The 23978-nt window shown below is 40.0% G+C and overlaps 1 protein-coding gene across 1 annotated transcript in view; it reads right to left on the bottom strand.

Annotated features, from left to right (window-relative positions):
• Positions 1-23978, bottom strand: part of PRL (prolactin) — a 41351-nt gene that overhangs the window by 9892 nt on the left and 7481 nt on the right. The window contains exons 2-3 of the mRNA XM_044059603.1: positions 19095-19279; positions 17339-17446 (exon numbers count right to left, since the gene is read on the bottom strand). Of these exons, the coding sequence (XP_043915538.1) occupies positions 17339-17446; positions 19095-19279 (293 nt within the window). The remainder of the gene's footprint in view (positions 1-17338; positions 17447-19094; positions 19280-23978) is intronic.

Here is a 23978-nt window from a genome sequence, read left to right as displayed (position 1 = left end):
GATTTAAAAGAATCTATAACCACACCAGTGATAGGAATGAAAAGGCTAACGAATTGGATAACGTTTTGTTAAGGTTCAGTGAAAGAGGTTATGATAAAACTCTCCTTTTGGAATGCAAGTGTAAAATTTTGGGGGATCTTTATGATGGGCCACATGCACACTCACACATCAGATAGGAATGAGAGATTTGAAGATAAAATGTATGATGTAAGGGAGAATGATGATGAAGAAAAGCTCTTCTATGTCACTAGATTCTCTCCTTTTTCGAAGTAATTAACTAAAATAGTGAGAAAATATTGGTAAATTGTTAGCGAGGATGAAAATATTGGCCATTTGTTCCCAAAACATATTACTTTTTCTTTTAAGAGGGGAAAGAATTTGAAAGAATTACTAAATTATAATTTTGTGAAAGGGAATTATGTTAATAGTTCACCCTCTGGCACTTTTTCATGTGGCCATTGCAGTATATGTGACAGGGTTAAGAATTTGAATATAATTAATGGTATAACATTTATTCCTAGGTTATACTTTAACTGCAGATCGTTAGGGGTAGTATATATTCTGGGTTGTTCTTGTGCTAATGTTTGGTATATAGGACAAACTAAATGTATGGTTAGAATTCGGGTACTTGAACATTTAAAAGATATTAGGAACCGGAGCAAAGTTAATCCTGTTGCCCAACATTTCCTTGCTAAACATGATGGTTCCCCTAGCAGTTTAAAATTTTGCATATTTGGTAAGCCTCTTTTAACTAGGGGGGGGGGTACTATACTAATAAATTACTTGAATTAGAAACTAGAATGATCTTAAAGTTTAAAACTTTGAAGCCCTTTGGCTTGAATCAGGAATTGGGTATTTAACAACTAATAATAATAGCATTATCCAACATTTAATAGTAAATATTTATTTATATTTATATTTAATTTTTTGCAGTGAAACATTGATGGAATAGTGAATTTAATTTATGTAATATGTAATGTGTCACTTTAAATGTTTAATATGAATCAATTATTGAATGTAAGTTGTCTGTGTTAATTAGGATGAATAAGTATATTAACTAGTTTAAAATGTGAATGTTTTGTGATCCATGAAGGCGAAAGGCCGAGGTACCAGATTGCTAACCTAATAAAGAAGATGTTCTGGTGATGTGCTGGTGATTTTGTGTTTTTTATTTTATTTGCTTGCTTGCTGGTGTTTTTTGAGATAGACATTATTTGTCTCACTTATGTTAACTACACCTGTCTGAAATTAAATTCACAAAAGGAAATCACACCTTTTTCAGTTATTATTTGATAGAAAGGCAGGCTTAGGAGGCAGACTATGCCCAAAAAGGGGGATAGAAAATATACTGGCCAACATGCAGAAGCTTTCATAAGAGAGATACAAGACAGATATAGTGAAGAAGGATGAACTCCACCATTTCCTTTCAGTACGACACACAATGAACAATCACCCCCACCCAAGATAACACCAAATACTGAGCCTGTCTTTGAAAATGTTTCACTCTAACATGTGCAATTACCAGGTTGTATGCATATGTGGGGTGAAGTTATCTGACTGCCATATTGGCATCACAAATTGTGGTGCCTGAGATAAATAACTGACTGTTACTCTGTCTTTGCCTAGCCTAGTGAGCAGATTGTCAGTGTATTTAACTACTGAGTCTCCTATGACATCATGACACAATGAGCATTATTAATCTTTGGTTACCTTAGGGGCTTTTGCATATCAATATGCTGACCTTTACTGGTGGTAGATATGACAGTGACTGTTGAGTAAGGTGTGAGTTTGCTGCTGAGGTCTGGGAAAGATAGTCCATTTTGCAGAAGGCTTCAAGTGTTTTTTTTTTTTTTTTTTAGTAACTCAGCACAACTGGATGTGGTGATAGTAGAACAGTGAGGTGGTGAGGGTTATAGTAGTACAGTGAGATGATAAAGGTGATAGTAGTACAGTGAGGTGGTTAAGGATGATAGCTGTACAGTGAGGTGGTAAGGATGATAGTAGTACTGTGAGGTGGTAAAGGTAATAGTAGTACAGTGAGGTGGAGGGTGACAGTAGTACAGTGAGGTGGTAAGGGTGATAGCAGTACAGTGAGGTGGTGAGGGTGACAGTAGTACAGTGAGGTGGTAAGGGTGATAGTAGCATAATGAGGTGGTAACGGTGATAGTAGTACAGTGAGATGGTAAAGGTGATAGCAGTACAGTGAGGTGGTAAGGGTGACAGTAGTATAGTGAGGTGGTAAGGGTGGTAGAAGTACAGTGAGGTGGTAAGTGTGAAAGCAGTATAGTGAAATGGTAAGGGTGATAGTAGTACAGTGAGGTGGTAAGGGTGACAGTAGTATAGTGAGGTAGTAAGGATGATAGTAGTACAGTGAGGTGGTAAGGGTGATAGCAGTACATTGAGGTGGCAAGGGTGATAGTAGTACAGTGAGGAGATGAGGGTGATATCAGTACAGTGAGATGGTGAGGGTGACAGTAGTGCAGTGAGGAGATAAAGGTGATAGTAGTGTAGTGAGATAGTAAAGGTGACAGTAGTACAGTGAGGTGGTGAGGGTTACAGCAGTACAATGAGGTGGTAAGGGTGATAGTAGTATAGTGAGATGGTAAAGGTGATAGTAGTACATTGACGTGTTAAGGGTGATGATAGTACAGTGAGGTGGTAAGGGTGATAGTAGTACAGTGAGTTGGTATAGGTGATAGTAGTACAGTGAGGTGGCAAGGCTGATAGCAGTACAGTGAGATGGTAAAGGTGATAGTAGTACAGTGAGGTTGTAAGGGTGATAGTAGTACAGTGAGGTGGTAAAGGCGATAGTAGTACATTGAGGTGTTAAGGGTGATGATAGTACAGTGAGGTGGTAAGGGTGATAGTAGTACAGTGAGTTGGTATAGGTGATAGTAGTACAGTGAGGTGGCAAGGCTGATAGCAGTACAGTGAGATGGTAAAGGTGATTGTAGTACAGTGAGGTAGTAAGGGTGATAGTAGTACAGTGAGGGGTTAAGGGTGATGGTAGTACAGTGAGGTTGTAAGGGTGATAGTAGTTTAGTGAGGTAGTAAGGGTGATAGCAGTATAGTGAGGTGGCAAGGGTGATAGTAGTACAGTGAAGTGGTAAGGGTGATAGTAGTACAGTGAGATGGTAAAGGTGATAGTAGTACAGTGAGGTGGTAAGGCTGATAGCAGTACAGTGAGATGGTAAAGGTGATAGTAGTATAGTGAAGTGGTAAGGGTGATAGTAGTACAGTGATGTGGTAAGGGTGATAGCAGTACAGTGAGGAGGTGAGGGTGATAGCAGTACAGTGAGATGGTGAGGGTGACAGTAGTGCAGTGAGAAGATAAAGGTGATAGTAGTGCAGTGAGGTAGTAAGGGTGACAGTAGTACAGTGAGGTGGTAAGAGTGATAGTAGTATATTGAGGTGGTAAGGGTGATAGTATAGTGAGATGGTAAAGGTAGTAGTACTATAATGAGGTGGTAAGGGTGATAGTAGTATAGTGAGGTGGTAAAGGCGATAGTAGTACAGTGAGGTGTTAAGGGCGATGGTAATACAGTGAGGTGGTAAGGGTGATAGCAGTACAGTGAGATGGTAAAGGTGATAGTAGTACAGTGAGGTGGTGAGGGTGATAGTAGTACAGTGAGGTGGTAAGGGTGATAGTAGTATAGTGAGATGGTAAAGGTGATAGTACTACAGTGAGGTAGTAAGGGTGATAGTAGTACAGTGAGGTGGTAAAGGTGATAGTAGTACATTGAGGTGTTAAGGGTGATGATAGTACAGTGAGGTGGTAAGGGTGATAGTAGTACAGTGAGTTGGTATAGGTGATAGTAGTACAGTGAGGTGGCAAGGCTGATAGCAGTACAGTGAGATGGTAAAGGTGATAGTAGTACAGTGAGGTTGTAAGGGTGATAGTAGTACAGTGAGGTGGTAAAGGCGATAGTAGTACATTGAGGTGTTAAGGGTGATGATAGTACAGTGAGGTGGTAAGGGTGATAGTAGTACAGTGAGTTGGTATAGGTGATAGTAGTACAGTGAGGTGGCAAGGCTGATAGCAGTACAGTGAGATGGTAAAGGTGATTGTAGTACAGTGAGGTAGTAAGGGTGATAGTAGTACAGTGAGGGGTTAAGGGTGATGGTAGTACAGTGAGGTTGTAAGGGTGATAGTAGTTTAGTGAGGTAGTAAGGGTGATAGCAGTATAGTGAGGTGGCAAGGGTGATAGTAGTACAGTGAAGTGGTAAGGGTGATAGTAGTACAGTGAGATGGTAAAGGTGATAGTAGTACAGTGAGGTGGTAAGGCTGATAGCAGTACAGTGAGATGGTAAAGGTGATAGTAGTATAGTGAGGTTGTAAGGGTGATAGTAGTACAGTGAGGTGGTAAGGGTGATAGCAGTACAGTGAGGAGGTGAGGGTGATAGCAGTACAGTGAGATGGTGAGGGTGACAGTAGTGCAGTGAGAAGATAAAGGTGATAGTAGTGCAGTGAGGTAGTAAGGGTGACAGTAGTACAGTGAGGTGGTAAGAGTGATAGTAGTATATTGAGGTGGTAAGGGTGATAGTATAGTGAGATGGTAAAGGTAGTAGTACTATAATGAGGTGGTAAGGGTGATAGTAGTATAGTGAGGTGGTAAAGGCGATAGTAGTACAGTGAGGTGTTAAGGGCGATGGTAATACAGTGAGGTGGTAAGGGTGATAGCAGTACAGTGAGATGGTAAAGGTGATAGTAGTACAGTGAGGTGGTGAGGGTGATAGTAGTACAGTGAGGTGGTAAGGGTGATAGTAGTATAGTGAGATGGTAAAGGTGATAGTACTACAGTGAGGTAGTAAGGGTGATAGTAGTACAGTGAGGTGGTAAAGGTGATAGTAGTACATTGAGGTGTTAAGGGTGATGATAGTACAGTGAGGTGGTATAGGTGATAGTAGTACAGTGAGGTGGCAAGGTTGATAGCAGTACAGTGAGATGGTAAAGGTGATAGTAGTACAGTGAGGTAGTAGGGGTGATAGTAGTACAGTGAGGTGATAAAGGAGATAGTAGTACAGTGAGGTAGTAAGGGTGATGGTAATACAGTGAGGTTGTAAGGGTGATAGTAGTATAGTGAGGTGGTAAGGGTGATAGCAGTATAGTGAGGTGGTAAGGGTGATAGTAGTACAGTGAGGTGGTAAGGGTGATATTAGTACAGTGAGTTGGTAAGGGTGATAGCAGTACAGTGAGGTGGCAAGGCTGATAGTAGTACAGTGAGATGGTAAAGGTGATAGAAGTATAGTGAGGTGGTAAGGGTGATAGTAGTACAGTGAGGTGGTAAGGGTGATAGCAGTACAGTGAGGAGGTGAGGGTGATAGCAGTACAGTGAGATGGTGAGGGTGACAGTAGTGCAGTGAGGAGATAAAGGTGATAGTAGTGCAGTGAGGTAGCAAAGGTGACAGTAGTACAGTGAGGTGGTAAGGGTGATAGTAGGATAGTGAGGTGGTAAAGGCAATAGTAGTACAGTGAGGTGTTAAGAGTGATGGTAGTACAGTGAGGTGGTAAAGGTGATAGTAGTACAGTGAGGTATTAAGGGTGACGGTAGTGCAGTGAGGTTGTAAGGGTGATAGTAGTAGAGTGAGGTGTTAAGGGTGATGGTAGTGCAGTGAGGTTGTAAGGGCAATAGTAGTACAGTGAGGTGTTAAGGGTGATGGTAGTGCAGTGAGGTTGTAAGGGCGATAGTAGTATAGTGAGGTGGTAAGGGTGATAGTAGTATAGTGAGGTGGTAAGGGTGATAGTAGTACAGTGAGGTGGTAAGAGTGATAGCAGTACATTGAGATAGCCAGGGTGATAGTAGTACAGTGAGATGGTAAAGGTGATAGTAGTACAGTGAGGTGGTAAGGGTGATAGCAGTACAGTGAGGTGGTAAAGGTGATAACAGTACAGTGAGGTGGTGAGGGTGATAGTAGTACAGTGAGATGGTAAAGGTAATAATAGTATAGTGAGGTGGTAAGGGTGATAGCAGTACAGTGAGGTAGTAAAGGTGATAGCAGTACATTGAGATGGTGAGGGTGATAGTAGTACAGTGAGATGGTAAAGGTGATAGTAGTACAGTGAGGTGGTAAGGGTGATAGCAGTACAGTGAGATGGTGAGGGTGATAGTAGTACAGTGAGATGGTAAAGGTGATAATATGGTGAGGTGGTAAGGGTGATAGCAGTACAGTGAGGTGGTGAGGATGATAGTAGTACAGTGAAGTGGTAAAGGTGATAATAGTACAGTGAGTTTGTAGAGGGGTGATAGTACATCAAGGTGGTAAGGGTGATAGTAGCACAATGAGGTGGTGAGGGTGACAGCAGTACAGTGAGATAATTAGGGTGATAGTAGCACAGTGAGGTTAAGGGTGATAGCAGTACAGTGAGGTGGTAAGGATAATAGTAGTACAGTGAGATAGTAAAGGTGATACTAGTGCAGTGAGGTGGTAAGTGATAGCAGTACAGTGAAATGGTAAAGGTGATAGTAGTACAGTGAGGTGGTAAGGGTGATAGTAGTACAGTGAAGTGGTGAGGGTGATGGTAGTGCAGTGATGTGGTAAAGATGATAGTAGTATAGTGAGGTTGTAAGTGTGTGATGTGTGGTGGATGTGTAGTTAGCACTGACAACCTGGGTAGTTAATGACAGTGAGAGACTTGCCTCCAGTTTAGTTGGTATCACAACCTCTCACAAGTAAATTCCATGCTGGGTAACAGTAGAGAATTTCCAGCAAACATGAGGTAATTCATGCATTACCTCATAGTACCTAGTGCTAGAAGGCTGGCAACAGAAGAGGTATGGGCAGATTGTGGCACCATGGTATCAAGCAATCTGGTGGAGATAAATAACCGAGGTACAAGAAATATGTTAGTTATGCCGTTTAAGTTTGCTAAGTACTATAATTAACAGTGTGCAATATAGCAAGGGAGGTTTAGGGCATAATAAAGATGATGTCACCCACTAGAAACAATGGAAAATCAGTTATTATGTACAAGGAGGTACAATTGCAGTCAATATTTATGTATGTGGTACAAAAATGCACATCTATAATGTTGTCAGTACAGTATGCTAAAAACTAGTACAAGTTATAGACAGGGGTGTTGACACTAATACAGGTATGATTACAGATATTGACACCAGCACAAGTTATGGGCACAGGTGTCACAAAGGTTGCAAGTATGACAGAAGTTATAGGTGCAGTGTCAAAGACTTAGTAAGTACTATGTGTAGAAACCATTTTGGTTTCAGGCTCGGTAAGACAAAATCTAGCAGCACGGTAAGGCTCTCACTGGCTACTGTGCAACATGAAACAGAGTAGTGTTGTGGGTATTACAAGTGTCCAGCAGCTTGGTAAATATAAACATTGAGGTATGCAATGAAGTACAAATCAAAAAGCCAAGGGAAAAAAAAACAGACAGACAAGGCAAGTAATATTATTATGTAAACTAAGAGCCAATAGCTGATATATGTTAGAAGAAAGCTTGTCTCCTGCAGTCTCCCAATGGGTAACACAATAATCTGTGTCAGAAATTTGTAGTCAGTCTTGTAGAGTAGTAGCCTAGGTGTGTGACGTTCACCAACTTCCCAAATAAATAACTCAAAATTTTCTGCTAAGCCTCTAATTAGTGGCCTTCTCTGAAGACCTTGGTAGGAATTAACCTGTCATCTTGTCATCCAAGGTCAGAACCTTATCCATTAGGCGACATAGCCAACCCTAGTGTTCCTTATCATTTAACTTCAGAGCTCTGTTATATAAGAAAAAAGAATAGCAGACATTACATGGGAAAGGAGTTTGCATTTTGAGCATGCATATACCTGAGTGTGCTTTTTTCTTTAACATTCCAAAGTATAATCCACTACTGAAAGTAGGGAAGCACAGCTGGTTCAAGTCGAATCTTAATAAAGAAGATTCGACGAACCAGCTCGTGCTTCCCTACTTTCAGTAGTGGATTTATACTTTGGAATCTTAAAAAAGACTGTTAATAAACTGAAACAAAGATTTTTTTGGGTCATCTATCCAAGATCCAGTCTAAATGTAGAAACAATGCTCTGGGCAGATACCTTCAACTCCACAGAAGATATTTGATCACATAGACCTCACTGAACCTGAAGGAGACATCCCAAATACGTTTGAAAAACAAGAACTTACTAGTCTATCTAGACCTTGCCAAGGCCTTTGACACCATCCCCCATTCTGGAATCATAGATAAACTTACTAAGCTGGGCATTAATCCCTACGTCACCCAATGGGTTGCTAACTGGCTTACTGATAGAACCCACACTTTAAAAGTAGCCGACTCCAAATCCAGCTCCAGACAAGTGACAAGTGGAGTATCTCAGGGTTCAGTCTTGGGACCGCTCTTGTTTGGCATCTACTTCTCTGAAGTACAGGCCAACACTAAGGGACTCTAGCTAACAAAGTTGGCAGATGACTGCAAACTGGGAGCCATTATTGAATCCCCAAATGATGTGGATACTCTACAAAAGGGCCTTACGGAAACAGATGCTTGGTGCCAGAGCCATGGGCTCAAGCTCAATGCCAAGAAATGTATAGTTATCCCCTTTGGGAAAAAACATGTGCCTGTGAATTACCATATAGGTGGCAGTACACTAAACACTGAAAGTGTGATAAGAGACTTAGGGACACAGGTGGACAGTGGTCTCACCTTCGATAACCACATCGCCACAACAGTCAGAAAATCCTTCTATGTGGCACCTCATCACTAAGGGCTTTTCATCCAGAAAAAAGGAGGTCATTGTCCCACTGTACTCATCCCTCATTAGACCCATTATAGAATACAATGCCCCATTTGGTATATACCTCTCAAGACTTCTGCAACAACTGGAAAGGCCGCAGAAATACCTCACTAAAAGAATCACAGGCCTAAAGCAGATGCCCTACGCTGACTGCCTTAAAAATTCCAGCTATACTCTGTCGCATATCATCTACTCAGAGGCAATCTCTGCTTAACATACAAGGCCATATCAAACCCAGAGCTGTTGGACATGCTACACTTAAAGAAATCCCAATCTCTCAGAGCCACACACTCCGGGGATCTAAACCTTGTCATCACAATAAACAAAACATGCTGGAGGGATAGGTTCCTGACCCAGAGACTCCCCAGACTCTGGAATAGATTGCCCATACATGTCAAGCAGAGTGCCTCTTTGGCCCTCTTCAAAAGGAACCTTGACGATTGGATGGGAGAAAGGAAATTCACCCCGGGGATCACATCAGTTTCCCTGCTAGACAGGGGTCCAGGGAAGTAAATAGTGTGGGAAGAAATAGCCAGAGAATTGTTATGGCTAGGCTTGTATAGGCCCTAGGGCTGATAGCCTAGTACCAACCTATGAACCTATGAACGTGGCAACTAAGGCTGAACTCTTTTAGAAAGCCTGAATTAAACTATTTTTGCTCACTGAAAAGTATAATAGAGCTAAGAAAGCTGTCCCATTGCATATTGTTTACAAGACTGAAGTTGTGAACTTTATTTATTTGCAATTATTAACAATTTTATTAACTATTAACTTTGTAAATGTTTCTTTTTTATCTTATGGTTTAACAAGCAGCAGAACTAGATTCCTTATAGCACATGCATGATTTTCGTGACAGCTTAGCCTTTTTAGGTTGTAACTTTTTAAAGCACATTGAAATTAACTAGACACATATTGAGTATTAGGAGCAGATATACTATATGTTTATATTGGCTCCAATATTATAACATTCATAAATTCTAAATGGGGTCCTGTTTACACATTTTTTTCTAGAGTGAATATCACTGCTGTGAGTGTGAGTGACTATTTTTTCCGCTAGATTTTTCATATATAACTATAGGCTTAAAACCTGAGCTTTGGCCGGCTTAGATCTAGCTGTATTCAACTGGACGTATAAGAGATTTTAAGTACCTTCTATCTGTACTTTTTTCAAATAATACAGCATTTTAATTGATTTATTTGTGTTACATTGAATATTAACTGAACTGGAAGTTTTTTCAGTTAGTGGTTGCTAGATGCCTGTTAGAATTCCTGCATAGACAGCAATTGCAGTCGGGGGTAGTCTAATTAATTGATATTCTGTTACTGCCTATTTAAGTGGTACATTTTGGAATATTTTCTGCTTAAAACCCGAGCTTTGGCTGGCTAAGATCTAGCTGCATTCAACTGGACGTATAAGAGAATTTAAGTACCTTTTATCTGCACTTTTTTCAAATAATACAGCATTTTAATTTATTTATTTGTGTTGCATTGAATATTAACTGAACTGGAAGTTTTGACTCTGTTTTATCAGTTAGTTCTCAACCCACCCTATCTGGTTTTGTTTTGGTGTTAATCTTGGTGGCTTTGAAACTGCCTGCCCCTCTTGTAAATTTGTGTTTGGATACTCATTCTGGGCCCATCTCATTTGCTCACTCAACCGAGTGCAGTGAGATCATATTCTGATTTCAGGTACTCCTGCTGTGTACAAAGAGAACATCTGGGAAAGAAAAAAAAATAAGCTTGTTTCCTGCCTTTCCTGTAAGTGGTCTAGACTGTTTGTAGGCTTCTGAGCCCCCGAGCTTTTCTGTGTTGGAAGGAAGCCTTCTAGCTTAATTTTGTTTCTTAGAACTAGCCAGTTTTCTAGTTTTAGCACTCAAATCTGTTTCTTTGAACTCAGCACTTGTTCAGAACTCATTGTAAGCACTAAATCAGCTGCAAATTACTACAGCACTAAACTTTCCTCACTTGTCTAGAGGAAAGCAGTTTTTAGTACTTAATAAATAAGCACCTATCCAGGCGTGTCTAAGGGTCAGCTCCTGGTGATTTCTCCTGTCTACCTGATGAATCTCTGCATCTTGGGGCAATGCAGCAATTGCCTCATGTACACAGACAACCCTCTCCTCTTACCACCCAACACTACAACCTGTGAGAGATGCACTTATATAGCCAAATGGGAAGCAAAGCTCTCTTCACCCAAGGCTGGACTAGACAGTTAAGAGGAGAAGGTAAACACTTGAACCACACCACACTCATCACATAGTCCCTCAAAACCTACACCATCAAAACACACACATAGAAACACAAAACACACAACTACATTCACAGAGGCTCTCAATAAAAACCTACCCAAGCATCAGGGACCTCCAAAGCAGAAACGCAAGATAACTCCACCCCCCAACACAACCCAAATGACACATAGCCCACAAACTCAGTGTGCCACTCAACCACAGCCCATAAGGCATAACAACGTACCCAACACTTTAGTCATAGGTGATTCTATAGTCAGGCACACTGATGTTCCACTCACCAGGCTAAACAAGGAGAAAGTTACTGTCAGCTGCCTGTCAGGTGCCAGGATCTGCCACATAACGCATGCACTCAGGTCACTCCACAACAAGTAATAATATGACACTGTCATTGTCCATGTTGGTGTGAATGACCTGAGATGTACCTCCCTGGACTACATGAAAAGAGACATGGAGGAGCTCTCCATTCTTGTAGCCCAGGCAGGTATGACCCTAGCCCTGAGTAACATCCTGCCATCACTCAGAATGATACCACAGTACAAGGACAAAATGATTGACTTCAACAATTGGCTAAGCTTCTGGTGTCATTCTAAGGGGATCCAGTATTTGTCTGCCTGGGACGACATGATCGACAGACCACGATGGTTTTCCAGAGATGGCCTGTATCTGTCGCCATTGGGATTCCGGATACTGGCTAAGGCTCTTGCCACCCCTATAGTGCTTTATTTGGGCAAGGTTCAAATGACAAATTCATCACTGTAACAGGTACAAGCAAGCAAAATCTGAGGGTACTGCTACTCAATGATAGAAGTCTAAACCTCAAAATGCACTCACTTGAGGCACTCCTTAAAATGGAGAACATCGACATCTGTGCAGTGACAGAGACCTGGTTCAAAGCTCCAGAGAGCACCCCTGTGCTACCAGGCTATAATTCATGCCACACCTTTTGGCCACCTAACCCGGAATGAAGCACTAAAGGTGGAGGCATGTCCATATTCATTAAGAATATGCACACCTCCAGGCTAGTTGCACAGCATAATGCATCCGGGATTATCTAAGTGCAACTAACTCTGGGCAAGACCGCAATCCAAATTGTAGCTTGCTACAGACCCCCACCATGCCCCAGGATTTCTACTTCTCATTTCTTGATACACTGGAAAGTATTAGGGTACAACCCAACACCCTAATAATGGGTGATTTCAACTGCCCCACCATTAACTGGGAAAACTACTCATGTACCAACTCTTTTGCTCAACGTTTTCTGGAATTCATAAATTCCAACGCCTTGGATCAACTTATTCACACCCGCACCAGGGGCAGCAATATCCTAGACCTGGTCATTACCAACATGGGCAACTGGTGTTCCACACCAGAGGTCAATTCCTAGTTGGTCAGATCCAACCACAAGCTAATCACCCTAGACATCCACATCCCGCCCCCACCCCCAGTTAGGGAAACCACTGTAAAAAAATTCTCCAAAGCCAACTTCACACTTTTTAAGACAGAAGTGGCAAACTTCATGACACCCATGCAGACATACAATAGAGGCACGACTGCTGAATCCTACACAAATGCACTTTATAAGCACTTACACAAGTGCATGGATCATGCTATCCCTAACAGAACCAAGATGCTATCCTCCAAAAAAAAAAGGAAGCCAATCTGGTGGTCATCTGCCATAAATAAACTCTACAACAGAAGAAAGAAACAGTTGCAAAAAAAGAGTAAAATCCCATGACTGGAGGAACTCCCTGGTCAACCTCAGTAAGAAGCTGAGATCCCTCATAAAATCCTCCAAAGCTAGTTATGAAAACAAAATTGCCACTGACTCTAAAGACAACCACAAAGCATTCTATAGCTATGTCAAGAATCTCAATGGCAACACTCAGATCTGCTCTGAGTTACAGTACAATGGCACTAAATATACAGAACCAACTGATATTGCCAATATCCTGGCAGATAGGTTCAGTGCTAACGTTACCCCCCTCTCACCCCCTAGCGGGCCCATCTCTATACTAGAATTATGCAAAGTTCCTGTAATCACGACTGCACAGGTAAAAAACACACTCTCCAAAGCCAAGAACACAGCATCCATGGGACCTGACAATATCCCAGGCTGCGTTCTACACAAACTACAGAATGAACTGGCACCCTGCCTAAGTACCATGTTCAATCATAGCCTCATCTCTGGCTTTGTGCCCAATGAATGGCGCACAGTGATGGTTATCCCACTCCACAAAGGGGGAGCCACGACGGACCCCGGGAACTACCGCCCCATTAGCCTGACAAGCCTGGTCTGCAAGGCCATGGAATGTATCATCATGGAACTCATAAACAAAGACATTGGTAATCTCCAAACTCTGGACCCTACCTAGTTCGGGTTTGTAAAAGGCAGATCATGTCTCCTAAACCTGATTGACTTCTTTGAAGCAGTCACCAAAGCCACAGATGAGGGTAAGGTGGTTCACACAGCTTATCTAGATCTCGCCAAGGCTTTCGACACCATCCCCCACTCTGGAATTACAGATAAGCTCACTAAACTAGGTATAAATCCCTATGTCACAAGATGGGTTGCCAACTGGCTCACGGACAGAACCCACACTGTGAAAGTAGCAGACTCCAAATCTGACTTCAGACCAGTGACAAGTGGAGTACCACAGGGTTCAATCCTGGGTCCTCTCCTGTTTGGTATCTACTTCTCTGAAGTACAGGCTAACACAAAAGGTCTTTGGCTAACAAAGTTTGCAGATGACTGCAAACTAGGAGCCATAATTGAAACTCCTAACAATGTGGACATACTACAAAAGGGCATCACTGAGACAGATGCCTGGTGTCAAAGCCATGGCCTGAAGCTCAATGCCAAAAAAGTGTATTGTCATCCCCTTTGGTAAAAACTCTATACCCATGAACTACTACATAAGTGGTAGTCTACTTAATGCTGAAAGTGTGACAAGAGACCTTGGGACACAGGTGGACAGTAGTCTCTCCTTTGATAATCACATCACCAGAGTGGTCAGGAAATCCTTCTATGTGGCTCACCTCATCACAAAAGGTTTCTCATCCGGAAAAAAAGGGGTCATTGTTCCCCTCTACTCATCACTCATTAGACCCATTATAGAGTACAACACCTCTTTTGGTATGTACCTCACAAGACATCTACAGAAACTGGAAAGGCCATAGAAATACCTCACAAAGAGGATTACTGGCCTCAAACAGATGCCCTATGCAGACCGTCTCAAAAAACTACAGCTTTACTCCATCGCATATCGCCTATTCAGAGGCGATCTCTGCTTAACATACAAAGCTATGTCAAACCCAGAGCTGTTGGACATGCTCCACTTAAAGAAATCCCAATCCCTCTGAGCTACATGCTCTAGGGACCTAAACCTTGTCACCGCAATAAACAGAACATGCTGGAGGGATAGATTCCTGTCCCAGAGACTTCCCATACTCAGGAACAGGCTACCTATTTAGGTCAAACAGAGCTCCTCATTAGCACTCTTCAAGAAAAATCTTGATGATTGGATGGGAAATAGGAAGTTCACCCCAGGGATCACATCTGTGGCTCTGCTTAACAGGGGCACAGGAAAATAATTTTCTTGGGTGGCGAAAGCCAGGGTACCTTTTTAGCTAGGCTTATATAGGTTCTAGGGCTAATAGCCTAGTACCTACCTATGAACCTATGAACATATATATATATATATATATATATATATATATATATATACCCAGTTTGGCTTTGTTAAGGGTAGATCATGCCTCCTAAACCTGGTGGACTTCTTTGAGATGGTTACCAAGGCATTAGACGAGGGAAAGGAGGCCCACACAGCCTACCTAGACCTTGCAAAGGCTTTCGACACCATTCCCCATTCCAGTATTATAGACAAGCTCACCATCTTGAACATAAACCCCTACGTCATGAGATGGGTTGCCAACTGGCTCATGGATAGAACCTACATGGTGAGAGTTGCAGGCTCTACGTCCGACTCTAAAACGGTTACAAGTGGCATCCCCCAGGGCTCAGTCCTAGGACCCTCCTGTTTGGTATATACTTCTCAGAGGTACAGGCAAGCATAGGAGGACTATGGCTGACCAAGTTTGCAGACGACTACAAACTAGCGGCCATAATTGATTCTCCGGCTGATACAGACACCCTCCAGATGGGTCTCACTAAGACGGATACCTGGTGTCAAAATCATGGCCATCAATGCCAAAAAGTGCATAGTCATCCCCTTTGGAAAAAACAAAGTACCCGCAAACTACCACATAGGTGGTAATCCCCTAAATACAGAAAATGTAATAAGGGATCTGGGGACCCAAGTAGATAGTAATCGCTCCTTTGATAATCATATTGCCAAGGTGGTTAGAAAATCCTTCTAAGTGTCCCACCTAATTACAAAAGGGTTTGCATCTAGAACAAAAGAGGTTATTGTGCCTCTCTACTCATTACTCATTAGACCCATCATAGAATACAACATCCCATTTGGGATGTACCTTACAAGACACTTGCAACAGCTGGAAAGACCACAAAAGTACCTCACCAAGAGGATTGCTGGCCTCAAGCAGATGACCTATACAGCCTGACTCAAGAAACTCCAGCTGTACTCAGTTGCATACTGCTTACTCGGAGGTGATCTCTGCCTGACATACAAGGCCATGTCCAACCCAGAATTGATGGACATGCTCTACCTAAAAAAAAATCTCAGAGAGCCACACGCTCTAGGGATATAAACCTCACCACAACGATAAATAGGACATGCTGGAGGGATAGATTCCTCTCCCAGAGACTCCCCCATGCTTTGGAACAGGATTCCAACATACATAAGGCAGAGCCCCTCATTAACACTCTTCAAGAGAAACCTTGATGGGTGGATGGGAAACAGAAAATTTACCCCGGGGATCACAGCAGTGGCTCTGCTGGACAGTGGCGCAGGGAACTAATGGCTCTGCTGGATAGAGGCACAGGGAACTAATCTAAGGGGGTGGCGAAAGCCAACACATTCTGGTTAGGCTTATAAATGCCCTTGGGCAGATAGCCTAGTACTTACCTATGAATGTGGTAGCGTTGTTGCCTCACAGTAAGACATTATCCTGTTTTGTTCTCAGCTAGAGCGTCTTCTGTGTGGAGACATGCGTGAATGGGCGTACCTTCATTGAAGGTTGTGCGTCAGGGCCGGCAACTCGACATGTAAAAATCTACTGCCAATCATTAGCGGACTGAAGTTCCGCTGTGGCGACCCCTAACTGGGAAAAGCTGAAAGACACAACAACAACATTTATATATATATATATATATATATATATATATATATATATACACACACACACACACACACACACACACACACACACACACACACATACACACACACACACACATATACACATATTTTTTATAGATTTCTGAGTGTATTTTATTTTAAAATTCTTTAATAGCTTTATCATTTGAGAAACATATAGATATTCTCAAGAGTGTGATAAGTTTTTATTTAGGATTTGTTTAAATAATATATATTGTTTTTAGCCCAACAAAATATATTGCTATGTATTATTTAATGTTTAAATTTTAGTTGCTTTTCCCACTTGAGACACAAACCTGAAGAAGTGGTAATTGACAAAAGCGATCTATGTTAAAATGTTTCTGAATGTTGTGGTGTAATTTCTAGTTTTAACTTTTAGTTTATTTTAACATATCATGGAATCACAGAGTTTGAAGTAGGGCAGCACTATGTTAAATATCACACCGGGGTGTGTGGGAAGGGGTATTTAGCAAGTAAACATGCTGATTGTCTTTTACAACACAGCTACCCTAGAAAGCCACTCCCATGCTTTTAAACAGATACATAAATGGGAGGGTTAATTTCTACAATTTATTCTGTTTTTTCAACTACTATTTGGATTGCTTGCTTGTATGGTTTTAATAAAGAAGATTCAACTTGAACTAGCCTGTGCTTCCCTACTTTCATTAGTGGATTATACTTTGGAAAGTTTTAAAGAAAATATTTCTTCCACCTGTCATTAGTTTGGATATTCCCAGTATGGTTTTTATTAGGTGCCTGAACTATGGGAAGTCTTGGATATTCCATACAGAGAAGTTTCCATATTATTTGTTTTTCTTTAACATTCAAACTGCATTAAAATTTTATCTTTCCTTTCCTGGCTAACATGCGTTATTTTTGTGATTGTGAAGTAAGTTGTCAGCTACAACAGAACAAGGTAAAAATAAGACCAAAACACAACTTTTTGGGGGATAACAACTAGTAGTATGCACTGGGGAGCCCTCAAATGCTAGTAGCATTTGCCAGACAGATACTACCGACAGTTTACTGAGGTGAAGTGCCATACTGTAAGACTCACATGAAATTTCTGTGCTTGTTCCTTATCTTCTGGAGTCGTCAGTGATGAGGTATGACAGTTGTTTATTGCACGAGAAATGAAGCCTCGGCCTTGAGCATAACGTTCATCCTGTCAAAAAGCAAATTAAAAACCTTGTGAATAAGAATCTTTCACTTATTTTACCATTCCACCTTCAATTTATAGTGGTAACAATTTTGCAAAATAAGGTTTACAGAATTCTGAAAGTAGAGCTGTTTGGTCAAAAATATGAGAGTTGACAATGTTAGTACAAAGTAGAATGCATATGGGAAATAAAACATCATTTAGGTGAAAATAATTGCTGGAGTGATATTATCAATTTGAAAAAATGTTAAATTCCCAGGGATCATCATTTCAGATTCCCTATAAGAGGCATGCAGCATCAGATTGAAGGTATGGGGATGGGTTATAAATACTCTTTGTAGGCTTTCTGCCTCTCAGGGTAAAAGGCTGTCAAGAATGAAAGGCATGTTACTATTACCTGTAGTACTCATTGCTACTGAGTTCTAGTACTTCCCTGTTCTAAGAAGAATGTAGACATTACTGTCTTTAAACTTTGGAATATTCAAATACTGGTAGAATTTTAACATTTACAAACTCTTAAATATTTGTGTTCATGATTTCTGAAGCATCAGCATGTAGGAAATCATAATTTCTGGTTCAGTCAACATTTTGCTGTGGAGTTCAGAAAAAGTTGTGCCAAGTTCATTAGGATTACCTGCAGCTGCATATACCCAGAAATAGGTGACAGTGATTCCTAAAGTCCCTGGATAGTAAACATGAGGAACTTCTAATTTAACAGACGTTGTTTCCAATTAGCATCCCCCAGCAGTGGAAAGCACAAATAAAGAAACATAGTGAGCACTGGATTAGAGTGTTTTATGACTCAGCATTGTGCTGTGAGGGTTTTAGTGCACTGTCTCCACTTTTCTTACTGGGGAGAAGGCAGACAAGTCAGTGTTCTCATTGTATCCACCCTATGCAGCTAGAGTAACTCTCAAAAGTTAGATTCCACTGTTCATTTTATTTTAAATTATTAAATTGTACCCCTTGTTATCCCTCACCCACTGTACTCCGAATGCTTCCAACAAAGCTTTTCTTATGGCTGTGCTTTCAGCTTGAAATCACTACAGCATTAAGATGTTGAGTGTGATAGTTATTCAGGTCTGTACTAAGCTGCCTTGTGGCTTAGAGCAGGTACTGAACTGATTTCTTAATTATTCATGAGGGACGCTTTTGAGGTACTGAACTGACTTCTTAATTATTCACGAGGAACCCTTTTAAAGCCTGTTAAACAAACAGCAGCACAACACAAACAAATGCCAAGATTCCTGATGAGCATTTTGAACCCAGCCCACATTTTATTATTTATCTTCAATTCATGAGCATCAACACACTACATGAAATAGGTGATAATATTATTTTTCTCACATAAGCTTAGTATTACATTTTCAAATCACATGCATTTCAGAAGAAATGATTGTTTCTATTTAATTCTACAAGTTAATATGTCTATTAAATGTGGATTAAAACATTCCTGGAGCAATGCTATATTTGTGTGATACATCTTTGGTCAGTGAATGCAGACTCATATATGCCATCTATCCTGCAAATTATATAAAGCATTCTTATGTCACCCAAAGCAACACAAAGGCATCATTTGTTTCATAATGATTTTGTATTGCATTCATAGCCATAGGTGTCTTGAAATGTATGTTATGGTTATTAAACTACTTACAAATTCATTAAACATATCAGAGGTAAGAGAGTGTATACGGTGTGCAAGTTTCACTACACGCTCGAACAAGTCATCCAAGGGGATCTGGTGACAGTTGGTACTCCCATTGGCACAGATGGGTAATGAGGAAACTCCTTTTTTCTTGATTAAATTGGAAAAGACTAGAAGTGTCACAAGTAGCAGACCTGTATAGTAAAGAAGAAATGTGACAGTTCAATAGCAAGACACTCTGTACCATACAGGCCAAGAAAACCATCAAGTACTGCAATAAAAGTGTAAAACCTTTTTTGAGAATATTTCCCCATTATGCACTCTACACAGTAACATTTCATTGTTCAGTTAAATTGCTGCTTTTTCATATTTACAGTAATTTTTTTATGCAAAAGAAAATGTACTACAGTATAACTTGAAAAGTAGAATTCAGGAAAAAACAGACATACGTATAGACACACACAAATCTCTATGTCAGTATATGTATGCTCAGCAGTAAAGGCATACATACTCAAACCAACATTTAGAATCCAGTAAACAGCTGGAGATAGACGTGTGTGTGTGTGTGTGTGTGTGTGTGTGTGTGTGTGTGTGTGTGTGTGTGTGTGTGTGTGTGTATTTGTGCATCTGTGGATGTATGTGCGTGTATAGGTAAGCTCCACTCAAATGAAAGAAAGAAGGACAGCAATGCATAAAAATGAAGACAGAGTAGGAAATGGACATGGAATAAATAGAAACAGAAAAGAAGGGAGAAGGAAAAAGAAGCGGGGAAAAGATTCAGACTGAAGGAAGCATAATACACCATATTACTTTTATTCTCCACTGAGAGCATCTGCACCATTTTATTTTCACTTAAAACCCAGCAGTATTTATTGTATAAGTTATTCTTTTAACACCAGTCCCATAAGAAAATGTAATTCCTTTTTCTAAATAAATGTGTGCTTCCTTTAAATCTGTATTTTCTCCCCCCACACTATTTTTAAATAAAATATACCTTTTCCATAGGCTTTCTGAAGTGACATTTTCCGTGTAAGCAAGATTGTTTTTGTGGATTATTTATTCAGCATGACTGACCATAAAACAGATTTAATTATCACGATTATGATGTGAAACCTACTGTATTCATTGTGTGTAGTTTATAACATTGCAATGGGAACATACCTCTCAGCCTCTTAGAGCAAGAAATCTGGACAAAGCCATAAATAAAAGTGGGACAAAGGCCCAAAAATAGGGATTTGCCACTAATTTGCCAGAAAAACACAATTTTATGAAAAACAGACTACAAATATGAGGCAAAAATCTAGACATTCTGTGAAAATCTGTACAGTTGTGAAGTATGAATAGGAAGCTATAAATATAGGGAAACTGAATTTGGGGATTATTATTCTGAGGTTAATTAAAAACATTGGAGATGATTTTCTATGAAGTCCCTTATCAGAAACCCCATTATCTGCTTCTGCATTAGAACAAGCTGGCAAACCGATATCTGTGGCACCCTATGCAGACTTCACAAGAAAACTTTAATAACAAATTAACAAGCTCAAAATGCAGACCACTGTTCAGAAAACACAACAGTGCAGAAGTGATAGCTGATACTTTGTGCAGGGAAAACATCAAAATATTTCTTTCAGAGCAACAAACATAAGGCAGACACCCTATTTCTAAGGTTAAATCTGTATCATAGCTTTTGAGTGTTTCAGAATAACTTCCATTTAGATTGCTATCTTAGCATTTACATCTGCTAAATTTAACTTACAATAGTTAAATGCACAAAAGAGGTTTACTTTTTCCACTGAAATTTGTTTGTTTGCTCATCCATGTATTTATTCATATTTTTTAAATAGGTTAGTAGACTGGCCCTTGGAACATTTTCAGCCAGGACGTCGGCCACTTGGCAAAGACAAAAAGCAACAAAAATACAATAGTCATTCATTGGTCACATCCCTTTAACTGCTAGAGAAGTACACGTGGTTATTAACATGCTAATTTCTGACAATATTAATTTGATGACAATAAACAGAGATATGGAGTCAATGCATTTCAGTTGAAGAACAAATTAATGCTGACGTACAGTAGTTCTTGAGACTATCCTCATTTCTATCTACAATATATATATATATATATATATATATATATATATATATATATATAGTGGCACAGTTTGATTCTCAGCTGGTGTGCCTTCTGTGTGGAGTCTGTATGTGTTCGTGTGGGTTTCCTCCCATATTCAAAAGATATGTGTCTGGAGTGTTTCTCCCTGTGCCTCCACTGAAAATGGGCTATGTCCCAGTAAACAAATGTTAAATAAATATTATTTATTTATTTGTCGTTGTTGACCAGTTGATACATACATATATATAGAGTGTAGATGGTTAGGTTGAAAGCGTGCTTGGTCAACATCTATTTAGTCATCTGCTTCTGGTCGACTAAACAAAAGGTTGACAGGTGTGTGAGACTGCACAATCTTCATGGTTTGTGAATATTCCCTTCCACTGATTTTGTGCAATCTCAGAGTTAGCAGGGTGTGGGGGTGAAGGGGTTGCCCCCTGCAAAAAGCATCATTTTTTATGCTTTTTTATTTTAGTTTTTGTATGCACGGACACTATTTCAGTGCAAGCATGTTTGACACAGAGTGGGTGCTGCTTTCCTTTTTGATAAATGTGAATGTCAATGTAACATTAGATAATCATAGATCGATAGATAAAATCAGAGGCTGTTGAGTATTCTCCTTACTCCAAGGTACAGTAGTGATAGCAGGGTAAATATATGTAGGTCACAGTTATCTGCTCTGGAGATGCGGGGGGGGGGGGGCTCCTTTACAAAAAGTATAGATGCAACTTTATAATTTGCTGGTTTTTTTTTGAATCACAGCTTATTTTGTTTTAGAGTTAATAGTCACTATAGCAGATGTCACACTTCTGATAAATAACCTACTTCTATGTCAGTATTTCCTGTAAATCTGTCGGTGATTTGTTCCTCTCATGTATGCCAAATGTCAGTGTTAATTAGCACCCTTAGTAATATACCTATGTATGTACTTGGTGCTTGAGCATCTTAAATTTTTGTCAATGCTGAGAAGTTTGATGTCTGATTAATGGTGACTTACTTTGGATATCAGATGTCTACATCTGCAGAATGTGAAAGTGGGTTTATTTAAATTAATAGAGAAACAGAAACAAAATATACACTTACAGGCTGTGTTATATACAGATGGAAACTAACATAGGTTCATAGTTCCTAGGTTCATAGGTGTGTACTAGGCTAATGGCCCTGGAACCTTTACAAGCCTAGCCCATAGAATTACCCTGGCATCATGCCACCCAACCTTAGTTCCTAGTGCCTCTGTCGATTAGAGCCACTGGAGTAATCCCTGGGGTGAATTTTCTATTTCTTTTCCACTCATCAAGATTTCTCTTGAAGAGGGCCAGTGAGGTGCTCTGTTTGACATGTATAGGAAGTCTATTCCATAGAATGGGCAGTCTCTGGGTAATGAACCTATCCCTCCAGGATGTTCTGTTGATTGTGGTAAAGAGGTTGAGGTATCTGGAGCATGTGGTGCAGAGAGATTGGGATTTCTTTAGCTGTAGCATTTCTAATAGAGCTGGGTCAGACATGGCTTTGTAAGTCAAGCAGAGATCTCCTCTAAGTAGACAATATGAGACAGAGACTAGTTGGAGTTTTTTGAGTCTGTCCATATAGGGCAAGGATTTTTTCAGCATGTTGGGTGCAGTCAGAATTGAACCACTGAATAGAAAAAAATAAATGAAACCCTTAGTTGCTACTGGTGGCTACAGATGTAGAACTATGTGTCTAGACAATGGAAGTAGTGTTATGATACAAGCAATACTATTTTTATACGTTTACTATTTATAGCCTGCAGTAAATCTTGATACATTAAGTTTTGCAACACATTTGCCTACTTTTCAATCTCATGTTACTTTAAATAACTGTCACTGTTCTGAGTTGTAAAGTAGAATAGTATAAAACTGATGATTTTTGTTACTAACACCACCCTTATACCTTTTCTTGTCTAGTGTGACTTTAAACCTTGTATCATCCCTCTTTTTTGATGTGGTCATTCATTACCTTTGATATAGACTGATATAGGTTATGAGACTACAGTACTGTGATATCCCTTACAAATCACTACTGATCTAATATATAATAAGAAAAGTATTTGTGTGTGTGTGTGTGTGTATGTGTGTGTGTGTGTGTGTGGGGGGGGGGGCATGCGTGTGTGCGTGAGTATGTGTACGTGTGTATATGTGTCCATGCTTATGTGTTACTCTGTGTTTGTGTATGCACCATTGTTTATATTTATGCAGATTCATACTTCCTTATAACTATAAAAAAATTCCTGGATACTGTTGCTATAATCAGACTCTTGCCTGTTACAAAGAAAAAAATAATAACTCAGTTAACTGCAGAAATGCTTTCCAATTACCCAAATTCTTTGTGATATTATATTTCATTGCATCACCCTTTGAAAAAAGTTAAACATTTCTGAAAGGAAATTAACCTTCCGGCCTTGTTGTGTAACTCTAAGCTAGTAAATTATTTTTTTTATAAGGATTCCTGCAAGGAGCTGATACACAGTAGATTTCTGGAACATAAATTACTTCCTTTCTGAAGCACAACTCTGTGTTATAAGTTTTCACAACGTTAACTTAGCTGAGAGGAGTTACTGGCTTGTATATTGATATTCAGAATGCAGAGAGTTTGTGAAGTAAATCTGAAGAAAACTTTTTTTATCTGTATTCTTTATATCTTTATTTGCAGAGGTAATTCATGTGCTGTTTCACATTAAGGATATATAGTCTTACCACCCTTGTTGTATGTTACATTGTTGCCATGATAGATCCTCTTTATTTTATGAAGTCCTTTTGAATGCCA

This window comes from Protopterus annectens, chromosome 17.part0 (assembly GCF_019279795.1).
Source record: "Protopterus annectens isolate FY-2018-M chromosome 17.part0, PAN1.0, whole genome shotgun sequence".
Classification (NCBI taxonomy): Eukaryota; Metazoa; Chordata; order Ceratodontiformes; family Protopteridae; genus Protopterus; species Protopterus annectens.
This window is presented reverse-complemented; position numbering and strand designations above follow the sequence as displayed.